The sequence below is a fragment of the Lithobates pipiens genome, unplaced genomic scaffold, assembly GCF_037356315.1.
Source record: "Lithobates pipiens isolate NorthernLeopardFrog02 unplaced genomic scaffold, aLitPip1_a1.2 Scaffold_8, whole genome shotgun sequence".
Lineage (NCBI taxonomy): Eukaryota > Metazoa > Chordata > Amphibia > Anura > Ranidae > Lithobates > Lithobates pipiens.
The window spans coordinates 600,558,009-600,572,634 of NW_027507903.1; the positions used below are offsets into that span (position 1 = coordinate 600,558,009).

Genomic DNA, 14,626 nt, shown 5'->3' on the forward strand with positions numbered 1-14,626 from the left:
ACAAAATCCCAAAGACACAGTATCAGGTATAAAATAAATAGGTGCAAGAACAGAAAAGATAGAAGGTGAGAGCAGACAGAGAAGAAGAAGTAGTGACCGGAATAGCCTTGCATTATCTCGAGTATAATGTACCGGATTAACATGTGAGCTTTATCTGCATATATTGGGCCCAGGGTTCCCAGATGGCCTTTCATTTCTCTGTAGTATCTAACGGAGTGCTCACAATCTTCTACTGGGTCATAATCCAGGAGATTTTCCTTTCTACTAAGGTGAAGGAAACTTGTTTTTTTCTTTTCCAAGCTTGAGCAATGGTTAATTTAGTTCCAATGAGAATAAACATAACGAGGCAACTTACCAGTTTGGGTGTGTCTAGGACAGGGAAATTGAGTAGCGCGATATGGGGCGATTTCTGTATGGGCAGACCTGAACTTTCTTTTCACTGTCTGTGGTATCCTAAGCACATGAAATTTCTCCAACAAAACATAGACATGAAAAATAAACTCCAGAAAACCATACTCAAAGAGCCACTGGGATTTAGCATGTGCAGATAAATGATGGAAAACTTCAAATGAGCTTAACTGTTCTGGGGAAGAGGCTGTGGAGGGCTTACCTTGATAGGCACCCAACAGTAGTTCAAACCATAGAAACACAGAAACCAAACCCAGATGAAAGAGTCCAAGATTCTTTTTATTGTTGGTAAAACATCCAACATGTTTCAAGGCAAAACCACTCCTCCTTCATTATGGCTTAAAACAGGATAAAACTTGGATGGACTCCCCCGCACATCTACCCTTCTATTTCCCCTACTTGCTGGAGAAACTGTGGACAATTTGGCACCTTTCAATAATGGTAGGACTGCCCAAATCTGGCATAATACTGGAATTTTTTGTCTTAAAGCATTGTTCATACTTACTGTGAAAATCTACATTATGTTACTTTCTGCTCATGATGTTATTGTACTGCCTTGAAACGCCAAATAAACCCTTATGTAAAAAAAAAAAAAAAAAAAAAAACTTGGATGAACTCAGTGACTTCACATACCTATATTAGATTATAAATTGCTGGAGTTGCATTTTAAATCTTAGAGCCTATGTGACTGTAGGCAAAGGTTTCCCACAAGAGCTTATATTAATTCTAAACATGGCTCCATAATTAGGTTGATTTACAATAATCATAAAACATATTTGGTAGTATAAAAATATATTCTGCTTTTGTTTAACAGAGCTTCCTGAATAGATAGATTTATTTATATTTAAAATGGTCTTATCAGATGAACCAAGATTAAGGCCATTTTTTTCCTTGTCTTCTACTGTAGATTAATGAGCTTTGTCCATTAAGAATTATTTTACAGGTATTCGTGGTAGGGGTGGTTATACAGATAACCAACCCTAGGACACATTGGTGGGGGGGGGGTGTACACATAGGGGATTCTACGCTGTGGTATATACACTGTGTGTGTGTGTGTGTGTGTGTGTCTATATATATATATATATATATATATATATATATATATATATATATATATTTAGTGATATGGGGGTGTTTAGCTCAAGTGTAGAGCTTACCAGTGAGCTGAGTCCATGCCAGTTGTGCCGTTTAAGGGCTTGTTAACCCACTTTTTTTTTAAGGAAAAGAAAAATAAGTCCAATAAAGAACAGTTGCCCACATAGGGGGTTCAGCTTTCCACAGCAACAATATAAATGAAAAATGCCAAGCCACCTGGCTCTCTAGTAGCACCGCTGCTCAGGTTTATGCTTCAGTCCTCTTGGCTCTATAACAGAGTCACTGTACCTTTTTTCAAGCTTTCGTCCTTCTCAGCCCACAGGATGGGTCTCTCAGTCTGATGATACTGTGCAGCCATACATATATATATATATATGTATGTATATAGAGAGATACAGTATCTCACAAAAGATTCACAACATAATTTAATAAATGGAACGTTATCTATCTATCTACACACACACATACATACACACATACACACATACATAAAATATATGAGAGAGATAATTTGTATATATATATATATATATATATATATAGATAGATATACAAAAGAGAGATACAGTATCTCACAAAAGTGAGTACACTTCTCACATTTTTGTAAGTATTTTATTATATCTTTTCATGTGACAACACTGAAGAAATTACACTTTGCTACAATGTAAAGTAAATTTGCTGTCCCCTCAAAATAACCCAACACACCGCCATTAATGTCTAAACCGCTAGCAACAAAAGTGAGTACACCCCTAAGTTTAAATGTCCACATTGGGCCCAAAGTGTCAATATTTTGTGTGACCACCATTATTTACCAGCACTGCCTTAACCCTCTTGGGCATGGAGTTCACCAGAGCTTCACAGGTGGCCACTGGAGTCCTCTTCCACTACTTCATGATGATATAACGGAGCTGGTGGATGTTAGAGACCTTGCGCTCCTCCACCTTCCGTTTGAGGATGCCCTACAGATGCTCAATAGGGTTTAGGTCTAGAGACATGCTTGGCCAGTCCATCACATTTACATGCATACTAGCTAAAGTGAGGGAATAGACCACACTATAACACTGCCAGGGAGGCTTACAAAAGTAATTCTATCTCTATCTCATTGGAGCCCTATGGCCGATACTGATATGGATAACATTCAGAGTTAACATAAAACTTACCACATGAAATGGACCTGAAAGTGTGCCTTGGTCAAATGTACGGTATACCAAAATAAGGGGGCAAAAACATTCAGGTAGGGGATAGTTCTTTATTAATTTGAGTTTGATCATTGAGTGATTTTAGTAAATGCCTGAGCTATTTCCACTTGTGGATTGGGGATGTACCGGGCGAAGCAGGCAGACTTCCACCTGCCTAGTCTTTTAATGACATGGTCTGGGACCCCGTGATGGGATGCCGCTGAGGCTGCCCCAATGCGGAAGGAGTGGCCGAAGTACTGGCTAGGGTTCAGGTGAAAGTTGCGGAGAAGTACCCTCATGTGTTTCATGAACTGAGGTTCATGAAACACAAGGGCTTGACGGGAAAGGAATAAGGGGACTGGAGTCCAGCTGTTCGGGCAGTAGTGTCAACAGTTGGTTGAGTGTGGCAATTGGACACCCGTTATTATTGGTTCTGTAAAGGTGGATGTCTATCCCGGAGCCTATTTTCAGTTTTTTTAGAAATGCCTAGGCGAAGGACGAAGTGATCTTTGTAGCGGACTAAGTGGTGTCTACGTAGCACTTGGCCTGCTGGATTGCTGCAGGTGAACTTTCCAGGGCCCAAGAACCCGTAGTAGGCCAAATACCTGGCTGCTTGTAGGACCATACTGGGGGGAGACCAAATGGAGAGGTAGTCAGGATGGTCGACATACTCCTAAGGATGTCACACGTTTGGGTAAGCGTTTGGCGCTGACCACCAGTTGGAGTTTCTGGACGTCACGTAGTACGGCTCGAATTGCGTGGGATGTGAATAAGGAAGGTTTGCGGGGTCCCGTGAGGACAAGAAATGTTGGATGCCGGCTAGGTATAGCCAATTAGTGTTGTGAGATAGGGCCAGCTGGGTATGACAGTATGAGATAAAGGCCAGTATCTAATCGAGGGCCAGCTGAGACCAAGCAAGGACAGTCGCTGATACTGGATTGGCTCCGGGCACCTGTTCAAAAGGAGGTGTAGTTAAAACATGACAGAGCATCTGCTGCGAGGTTGTACTTGCCCGGGAACAAATGTACAGTAAACGTTGAACTGAATTTCTAATGACAGTTTTACCAGCCTACGCAGGAAGGACATGACTGCGAGGGATTTGGACTTGCCTTTATTAATGATCTCTGCTGTGGCTTGGTTGTCGGTGGTGAATGCCACAGATTGCCCTGTCCAGCAATAACCCCAGAGCTGTGTGGCTGCCACTATGGGATAGAGCTGCCATGATGGTGTATAGCTCAAAGAGGGAGGAAGTCCAGGTAAACCCGGGGTTTAGGAGTATTTCTGGAGGCCATGGTCCTGTAAACCAATGGTGGTCAAAAATTGCAGCAAAGCCTGTGGAGGCTGCGGCATCTGTCATTACCTGGGGTGATGGGTCTACATAGATGGTATAAATATTGATATACCGATCCGCGTAGTACGGAACCTTCTGACATTGATAGGTCCGCGGTGACTAAATTAAGGATCTGACAGGGGTCCTGTGTCTGGGAGAGGACGACCAGGAAGTGTGACATAAAGAGCAACCCTGGGGAATGCCCCGTATTGTAGAATTGAGCATTCTCAAAAGAGACTGAAGCTGCTTCTTGGTACACCTCTGTGTATGGGTGAAGTGTTGGAGAACTGACCTGATGGGGTAAACTTGTCAAGGGGGAGGCTGGTCTGCATGGAGTGGTTAATACAAAAGAGGTTAATGTAGAGCTCGGGTCCGGATTGTTGAGTTTTTATAAAAACGAGTCAGGTGGTGTCTGTATAGTACCTGGCTGCCAGTGCCACTAATGATGAATTCGCTAGGCCGTAGAAAACCTTAAAGGGCCAGGTAGATGGCCGCTTGGATGACTAGACTGGGGAAAGTGCGAGGATATTTTACATGACCCTAAAGATGGCAGTTGTGATGGGCAAGCAATGGGCTGATGGGCTGATATTTCTGGATGCCAGGTAGAGGGGATCTTAGTCTATGGGCCATAAACAGAGACGGCTCTCCAGGGTCCTGTAAGGATAGAAATGCTGGATGCTGTGTGTGGCAACTCGATATCTGGTGCAGGACGGAAGCTGAACTCGACTGTCCTAAGGGAGAAATGACAGCCAGGAAACGGCGAGTGGCTCATATGAAAATGCCACTGGAGACAAGTAGCCAATTAAGTACCGCTGAAATTGATGTGTGGCTGTTTGTGTGCCACTGAGAATGTGCTTGCAACGATTGCAAGAAGTTATGCTAAGTTGCGAATGCAAGTGTTGTGCTTAAATGTGTGCTAGCAACGATTGCAAGGGAGTTTATGTCACTGGCGATGTGTTCGTAGTGGCTGTGAGAAGTTTGTATTACTGCATGTGCTTGCGAAGACTGAAAAAGTTATGCTGGGATGCATGCTTGCAACGATTGCAAGAAGTCATGCTAGGATGCATAGTTAGCTAGGTCGAAAAAGACAAAAGTCCACCCAGTCCAGCCACAATAAAATCAAAAAATAAACAAACAAAATATCGCACAATCCAACACACCCAATTCCACATCCACAGCCGATCAAGAGGAAGGGATAAAACCCCAGCAGAGTATGCTCCAATTTGCTACAGCAGGGGAAAAATTCTTTCCTGATCCCCCAAGAGGCAATCAGATTTTTCCCTGGATCAACTTACCTATAATATTAGTACCCCGTTATATTATGTACATTTAGGAAAGTATCCAGGCCTTACTTAAAGCACTGTACTGAGCTAGCCAGAACTGTGTGTCAGCAATGATTGCAATAAGTTTGTGCCTGGGGTGTTGCTTGCGATAATTGCAAGAAGCTTATGCTTGGATGCGTGCTTGAAATGATTGCAAGAAGTTATGCTTGGGTGCGTGCTTGCAGCGATTGCAAGAAGTTTGTGATTGGATGCGTGCTTGCAACGATTGCAAGAAGTTGTACTTGGATGTGTCTGAAATTAATCCGATATGAATCGGATGTAAGTATGAAATGAATCCTATACGAATTGGTTGTATGAAATAAATCTGATACGAAGAGATTGTAGAGTGTATGAAATTAATCCGATATGAATCGGTTGAACTATACCAGTAAGGCTGAAATGATGGGTGCGGATCAATGCGTTGTTGGTTTGAATATATTCATCTCGATAAAGCGATAAGTGTGTGAAATGAAATGAGTGAAATGTTTTGTCGTGATATAGGCAAGAATTGGTACGCTGCGACTGCGACAAACAACGAGTTAGACTGTGGAGCACAGAAAGAAATGAGGCCAAGACAACTGGGGCATGCCGGGACGAATCGGTGCATCATGGATGCTACTGGATTCTAATCGGGATGCGGTATGAGACAGTGAAATTAGTGAAATGATGAAATGAATGAAATGATTGCCATGACAGAGGCACGAATTGATGAGCCGCAAACTGCGACTGACAACGAACCAGACTCTGGAGCATGTACTGAAATGAAGCCAAACAACCTGGGGCACGCCGAGACAAATTAGTGCATAGATGTGACTAGATTTGTGTCAGAGCGTGATACGTGACAAAGAAATTATGCCATGACAGAGACAACAATCAATGACCGAACCCACAACTGACAAGTGAATCCATCTATGGAGCATGTACTGAAATGAGGTTAAAAACAGCTGGGCACACCGGAGCAAATCGGTGCATCTTAGATGCGACTAGATTTGTATCGGAGCGTGATATGTGACAAGAAATCATATGCCATGACAGAGACAAGAATCAGTGACCGAACCCACAACTGACAAGTGAATCCGTCTCTGGAACATCTAGTGAAATGAGGCTGAAAACATCTGGGCACACCGGAGCATATTTAGATGCGACTGGATTTGTATTGGAGTGTAATACGTGACAAGAAATGATATGCCATGACAGAGACAAGAATCAATGACCCAGAACTGACAAGTGAATCCGTCTCTGGAGCATGTACTGAAATGAGGCCGAAAAAAGATCTGGGCACACCACAGCGAATCGGTGCATCTTTAGATGTGACTGGATTCACATCGGAGCATAATACTTGACAAAAAATGATATGCCTTGACAGAGACAAGAATCAGTGACCGAACCCACGACTGACAAATGAATCCGTCTCTGGAGCTTGTACTGAAATGAGGCCAAGATCAACTGGGGCACCCCGGATTGAATCGGTGCATCGAAGATGCGACTGGATTCAAATCGGAGCGCGGTATGTGACAGAAATGAAGAAAATGATTTGAAATGTTTTGAAATGATTAGAAATGATTCAAAATACTTTGAAATTATCAGAAATGATTCAAAATGTTTATAAATTATTAGAAATGCTTTGAAATGGTTAGAAATTATTTGAAACAACTGAAATGATTGAAATGACTGAAATGTTTACAAATGAATGCCTAATGTGGAATCAACCGGTGTGTCACAAGTGAGCGATAGCGAATCGTCTAGTGACACATGGTATGAACGTTGTTTGGATATGCAAACACGACGGTGCAAAATGAAAGTATATGTACGGATTACGTGAAATGTTGTGAGTTTAGATATCACAGTTTTAGTGACATGGTAATTTGCAAGCGTGAAACGAAAAAAACGTGAGCCGAAGCCCTACCTGCGATAGCCGAACCAGATATGTTGTACGACAACTGCGACTCGACGAATGCTTCGGAAACCTCGTAAGATGGCGACTTACGAACGCGGAACTCATGGACACAGAACTCACGATGACAGAACTCGGAAACACAAAACTCACGAAGACGGGACTGACAAATGTGGGATCTCACGAAAGCTTAGTCTCGAATAGTCGGCCTAGTGATGTATATCGCGCACAGGAAACCGACAAAGACCACAGGCAAACGGGCTGGTTAAATACCCCCCCGGCTCCTCCCATAAATTCAGGCTGCCATACTGGCCTTCTTTTTTATATATATATATATATATATATATATATATATATATCTCTTTGAATGCAGCGCTGCTAAATAAATATATTATATTGAATATTGTGAAACACCAGTCCATATATATATATATATATATATATATATATATATATATATATATATATATATAAACAATTAGTGTCAAATCCACCGCTGTAATGCCTTCTCACCTCAAAGATGAGTTCAGTGAGCTCAGATAATGATCTCTCTTTCGTTCTACAAAGATCTCCCTCCTCCACACCCAGACAACTGCTCAGCGTCAGCTCTCTCAACCTCAAGGATGACTCCAATAGATATCTATATAATGATCTCTCCTGTGTAAAACCCTGCAACAATCTCCTTCCTCCACTCCCGGGATTCCGCTCAGCTACACATCTCTCAACTCCGTTGTCACATGCAATCACAAATACATACTCTCTGTATACATATTTATTAAAATAGCCCCAATAAAGAAACACTTACATGAGTTATTCTTTAAAATTCGCATTTACATAAAATCTCTCTTATGTCCACTCGCTCACCACTCCCACTCATTCGCGGTGGCTGTGTGACGTCATGGGCTCGGCTCCTCAATCCTATACATGTGTTGTCCTCTCATTTGGCTTCTTGGATAGGTGATCAAATAGATCAAATTTCTGGTGTTGCAATTCATAAACAACCTGACATTATAGGACCTGCCACTGATGTTAGACTGAAAATGACCCCCTTTGATGATACGTGTACAACACGGGCATATATTGGCCCCACATTCAAAATTACCAACAAAGTCAAGCCATATTCTTTTAAAGGTGGTAAGCTAATACTCAAAAAAGGGGCTTGTTGGGATACTGTTTTGAAACCCCTAGACAGTATATTAGCATTAAGGATGAGCCGAACACCCCCCTGTTCGGTTCACACCAGAACCTGCGAACAGACCTAAACTTCGTGTGAACTTTAGAAACCTATTAAAGTCTATGGGACTCGAACATTCACAATCTAAAGTGCTCATTTTAAAGGGTAATATGCAGGTTACTGTCCTAAAAAGTGTTTGGGGACCTGGGTCCTGCCCCAGGGGACATGGATCAATGCAAAAAAAAGTTTCAAAAACAGTCATTTTTTCAGGAGCAGTGATTTTAATAATGATTAAAGTGAAACAATAAAAGTGTAATATTCCTTTAAATTTCGTAGCTGGGGGGTGTCTATAGTATGCCTGTGAAGGGGTGCATGTTTCCCGTGCTTAGAACTGTCCCTGCACAAAGTGTCATTTCGCAAGGAAAAAAAGGATTTTAAAATCACTTTCCATTGTCGGCTCCCGTAATACAGAGAACACTCAGTGAGTGTTCTCTGTATTAGCCGACAATTCATTCATTGATAAAAAATAAAATAAAATTTTTAAAAAAAGCGTGGGGGTTCCCCTAAATTCAATTACCAGGCCCTTCAGGTCTGGTATGGATATTAAGGGGAACTCCATGTCAAATAAAAAAAAAAATTGACGTGGGGGTCCCCCTAAATATCCATACCAGACCCTTCAGGTCTGGTATGTATATTAACCACTTAAGCCCTAATTACCGGATAAATGACGTGACAAGGTATTGGAGTAAAATGGCCTTACGGCCTTTTATTGATCAAATAACATAATGTAAATAAATAACATTTAAAATAGCCATCAACCAAACTTCTCTATACCTTGGTGGTCTTTGAGGGCAATGACACACAACGACTCTGAGACGGTACTTGACATCCGCAGTGACCTACATTTTTACCCCGTCCTGGATAAACCCCTCGTTAACCAGAAGGTACTTAAGAAACCCATACCACAGATGGGTCCCAACCATGTTATATTCCAGCCTTCTTCTCTTCCTCCAAAGACCCATCACTGCCAGGCTGTCATGACAGCCTCACTGTAATACTGACCAAACATCGGGAGGGTGGGTGGGAAGCTTCTCTCCTCACCGCTCACAACTGACTCCAACTACTTCCTCCTTCCCACAAAACTTCCCCAGGACCTCTCCCAGCTCTTAACCACCCCCCTTTCTTTAAAGGGGGCAACAATTCCAAAAGTATCCCTTCCTGTCCTACTGTCCACCTATGTCATGACGTCCCTCCGCCCATTCTTTTCTCTTCTTTTACGCCGGGACTCCCTTTACAAAGCACATGACAGGGACTTTTGTCTCTTCTGAACACCTTTGTACCTTTAGGTTTGATGTACCAACCTTTCCTTTATTGTCCCCCAATCAGGAAGTTTTTTTTCTCTGCATTATGAACTGTCATTTAATTTATTTTTGCAATTGATCCGATAAACATATGTGTCTATGCAAAGTGTGCAATGGTGACGTAAGATAAAGGTATATAAGGAGGGATTTCTAGTATCAGTCTCTATATTTCTGTTAAGACAGAACCTTCTGCAATCTCATTTCCAAGAAGTAATCTTATCATTGGATTTGATTACTGAGCAGACACAACCATGAATCTTTCAATGATGACTGTGATGCTACTTGTTGCAATGATAGGTAAGTAGAGCTCTTTTAATTACAGTATTTTGACACTCTTATATTGCTGGGGGGTATGTACTGGCTTATTTTTAACTGTCTTCTTTTTAATAAAAAAAAATAAAGAATGACATGACAGTGTATAATATATATCTATATCTCTATATATATCTCTATCTCTCTATCTCTCTATCTATCTATCTATCTATCTATCTATCTATCTATCTATCTATCTATCTATCTATCTATCTATCTATCTATCTATCTATCGATCTATCTATCTATCTATCTCTCTATATCTCTATCTATTTATATCTCTATCTATCTATCTATCTATCTATCTATCTATCTATCTATCTATCTATCTATCTATCTATCTATATATCTATCTGTCTATCTGTCTATCTATCTATCTATGTCTCTATCTATATCTCTCTATCTATCTATATCTCTATCTATCTATCTATCTATCTATCTATCTATCTATCTATCTATCTATCTATCTATCTATCTATCTATCTATCTATCTATCTATCTATCTATCTATCTATCTATCTATCTATTTATCTATCTATCTATCTATCTATCTATCTATCTATCTATCTATCTATCTATCTATCTATCTATCTATCTATCTATCTCTCTATATCTCTATCTCTATCTCTCTATATCACAGTATCTCACAAAAGTGAGTACACCCCTCACATTTTTGTAAATATTTTATTCTATCTTTTCATGTAACAACACTGAAGAAATGACACATTGCTACAATGTAAAGTAGTGAGTATACAGCTTGTATAACAGTGTAAATTTCCTCAAAATAACTCAACACACAGCCATTAATGTCTAATCCACTGGCAAGAAAAGTGAGTACACCCCTAAATGAAAATCCTCAAACAGAAGGTGGAGGAGCGCAAGGTATTTAACATCCACCAGCTCCGTGATGTCGTCATGGAGGAGTGGAAGCGGACTCCAGTGGTAACCTGTGAAGCTCTGGTGAACTCCATGCCCAAGAGGGTTAAGGCAGTGCTGGAAAATAATGGTGGCCACATAAAATATTGACACTTTTGTTGCCAGCAGTTTAGATAATAATGGCTGTGTGTTGTGTTATTTTGAGGGGACAGCAAATTGACACTGTTATACAAGCTGTACACTCACTACTTTACATTGTAGCAAAGTGTCATTTCTTCAGTGTTGTCACATGAAAAGATAGAAGAAAATATTTACAAAAATGTGAGGGGTGTACTCACTTTTGTGATATATATATATATATATATATATATATATATATATATATATATATATATATATATATATAGTCCTTACATAAAAATATATATATATAAAAAAAAAATTGGTCTCCTTTAACCCATTCAGATCCACGCTATAGCTGAATGACAGCTACAGCGTGGACCTACTTTGTCGGGAGGTCGTCAATAGACGTCCTCCCCTTTGCACGCTCTGCAATGAGACTCGGGTGATAACAGATGGGAGTAAGGGGTCGATCCCGGCCCCTTACTACGTGATCAGCTGTGAGCTGATCAGCTGTCAACCAATGACAGCTGATCACGCACTTTAAACAGAAGATTGGTAATCGTTTTTTTTTTCTCCTCACGCTGAGGAGAAACAATATCTGATCACCAAGGGCTTCTGTGCAAGGGACATCGGCCCCAAAGAAGAAGATGCACAGCCATTTCATCTGTGCCCACTAGTGCCGCCTGCCAGTGCCACCCACCAGTGCCCACAGTGCCACGAATCAGTGCCCACCAGTGTATAACAGTGCCAGCAATCAGTGCCACCTATCAATGTCCACCAGTGGTGCCAATCAGTGCCTCATCAGTGCCACCTAGCAGTGCTGCCTATCAGTGTCACCTACCAGTGCAGATCAATGCCCATCACTGCCACCCATCAGTGCCAATCACTGCCACCTATCAGTGTCCATTAGTGCCAGCTATCAGTGCCAGCTATCAGTGTCGCCTATTAGTGCCCTTCAGTGCCAACCATCAGTGCCTCCCATCAGTGCCACCTCTCAGTACCCACCAATGCCACTTATCGGTGCCCACCAGTACCACCTCATCAGTGCCCACCAGTGCTGCCTATCAGTGCCTATCAGTGCAGCCTTATCAGTGCCCATCAATGCAGCCTATCAGTGCCCATCAGTGCAGCCTATCAGTGCCCATCAGTGCAGCCTCATCAGTGTACATCAATGAAGGAGAAAAATTACCAGTTTGCAAAATGTAATAACAAAATATTAAATAGTTTTGGACTTTTTTTAAACTTGGTCTTTTTTCATTTGTTTTAACAAAAAATAAAAAAACCCAGAGGTGATCAAATACCACCAAAAGAAAGCTCTATTTGTGGGGAAAAAAAATATAAAAAAGTAATTTGGGTACAGTGTTGTATGACCGCGCAATTGTTGTTCAAAGAGTGACAGAGCTAAAAAACCTGAAAATTGGTCTGGGTAGGAGGGGGGCTTAAGTGCCCAGTAAGTAAGTGATCTGTGCCCAAACTATGCACACTAAAGTACTTACAAATTCTGAACAGCCCTCTGCAGCTAAAAGAGCCCTCTGTAGCTATAAGTATTGTGGAGAAATACATTTTTTAAATTTGCAACAGAGGCACAGAAATCTCAGATTTTTACCTATGAGAGCAGATCTTGACAGCCTGGCAGACAGTATTTGTTTCTGATGCCGTGTACACATGACTGGTCTTTCTGGCAGACTAGGTCTGACGGAATCAGTCCGTCAGACAATCCGATCGTGTGTGGGCTAATCTGAATGTTTTTCATTAAAAAAATCAGACAGACCTAGAAATAGAACATGTTTCAAATCTGTCTGACGGACTCAATTCCTATTGGGAAAACCGTTCATCTGTATGCTGGTAAGACGAATCAAATACGACGCAAGGGCAGCTATTGGCTACTGGCTGTTGAACTTCCTTTTTTAGTCCTGTCTTACGTCATCACGCTCAAAACTAATGGACTTTCCAACAGACTTAGTCTGTTTGTGTGTGGCCAAGTCCGTTCGGAAGTCCGTCGGAACTCTGCCGAAAAGTCAGTCGGGAAGACCGTCGGACCTAGTCTGCCGGAAAGTCCGGTCGTGTGTACGTGGCATAAGCCGTTACAAACCTGAATTCCGAGACTTTGCTGTGATCTTTAAGATTCTTTGAGAATTAATCACTTTACAAGCCACTACAGATTTTACCGCATGTGAAGAGTTTGTAAATAGTTTAAAGTGACACTAAACACTGATTAAAAAAAATAAATCTAATGGAACATGTATTCTTCACTTAAGGGCCTTCTACTTCTCTCAGCTTCCCCCAAAAGTTTCTGCTGTGATCTGACCTCCGGTTAGAGGGTGGCTACGCTCATTCCTCATGGTCCCACTGTATGTAGTAGGAACATAGCCACCCTCTCATGCTCATTCCATCTCTGGTCTAGGAAGTATGGACTTTGGGATATGTAGTGTGCATAGAGCAGTGCACATGACCGCAGCCAATGTTCACCTCTTCTTCCAAACAAGGGTGAAAAGGAGATGTGCTGGAGCTCACTGAGGACATTACAAGGAGTCAGAATAACACAAGAAGAAACAATTTCATGAAAAAATAGACCACAGGACCATTAACTACTTAAGGACCGAGCCTGTTTTCTGAGATGTGTTGTTTACAAGTTAAAAACTGTTTTTTTTAATGCTAGAAAAATTACTTAGAACCCCCAAACATTATACATTTTCTTTTTCTAACACCCTAGAGAATAAAATGGCGGTTGTAGCAATACTTTCAGTCACACTGTATTTGCGTAGCGGTCTTACAAGCAAACTTTTTTTGGAAAAAATACTTTTTTTTTATTAAAAAATAAAGCAACAGTAAAGCTAGCCCAATTTTTTTATATTGTGAAAGATAACGTTATGCTGAGTAAATTGATACCCAACATGTCACGCTTCAAAATTGCGGCGCTAGTGGAATGGCGACAAACTTTTACCCTTAAAAATCTACATAGGCAACATTTAAAAAATTCTACACATTGCATTTTTTGAGTTACAGAGGAGATCTAGGGCTTAGAATTATTGCTCTAGCTCTGCCGATCGCGGTGATATCTCACATGTGTGGTTTGAATACCGTTTTCATATGCGGACACTACTCACATATGTGCTCGTTTCTGCACGCGAGTTTGTGGGGATGGGGTACTTTTAAAAAAAAAAAATGTTCTTATTTATTTTACCTTTTTTTCTTTTTTTTTTTTTTTTTTTTTTTTTTACACTGTTTTAAAAAAAAAATTGTGTCACTTTTATTCCTATTACAAGGAATGTAAACATCCCTTGTAATAGAAAAAAAGCATGACAGGACCTCTTAAATATGAGATCTGGGGTCAAAAAGACCCCAGATCTCATATTTACACTTTAATTTATTACATTTTTTTTTTCTAAATGTTGTAATTTAGCCACTTCCTGACCAGCGCACGATGATGTACGTCGACAGAATGGCACGGGCAGGCATATTGGCGTACAGGTACGTCCAATATTCAATGCCGCCCTGCCATCGGGATCGCTGGTCGGGACCCCCGTGAGTCCGGTTGCTGGACCCACGGACT

General features: G+C 41.1%; 1 protein-coding gene across 1 annotated transcript in view; it reads left to right on the forward strand.

Moving 5' to 3' along the window:
* The first annotated feature begins 9,942 nt into the window (after positions 1-9,942).
* The window catches only part of LOC143961284 (uncharacterized), a 56,424-nt gene continuing 51,740 nt past the window's right edge, over positions 9,943-14,626 (forward strand). The window contains exon 1 of the mRNA XM_077470535.1: positions 9,943-10,059. Coding sequence (XP_077326661.1) covers positions 10,014-10,059 — 46 coding nt within the window. The 5' untranslated portion in view covers positions 9,943-10,013. The remainder of the gene's footprint in view (positions 10,060-14,626) is intronic.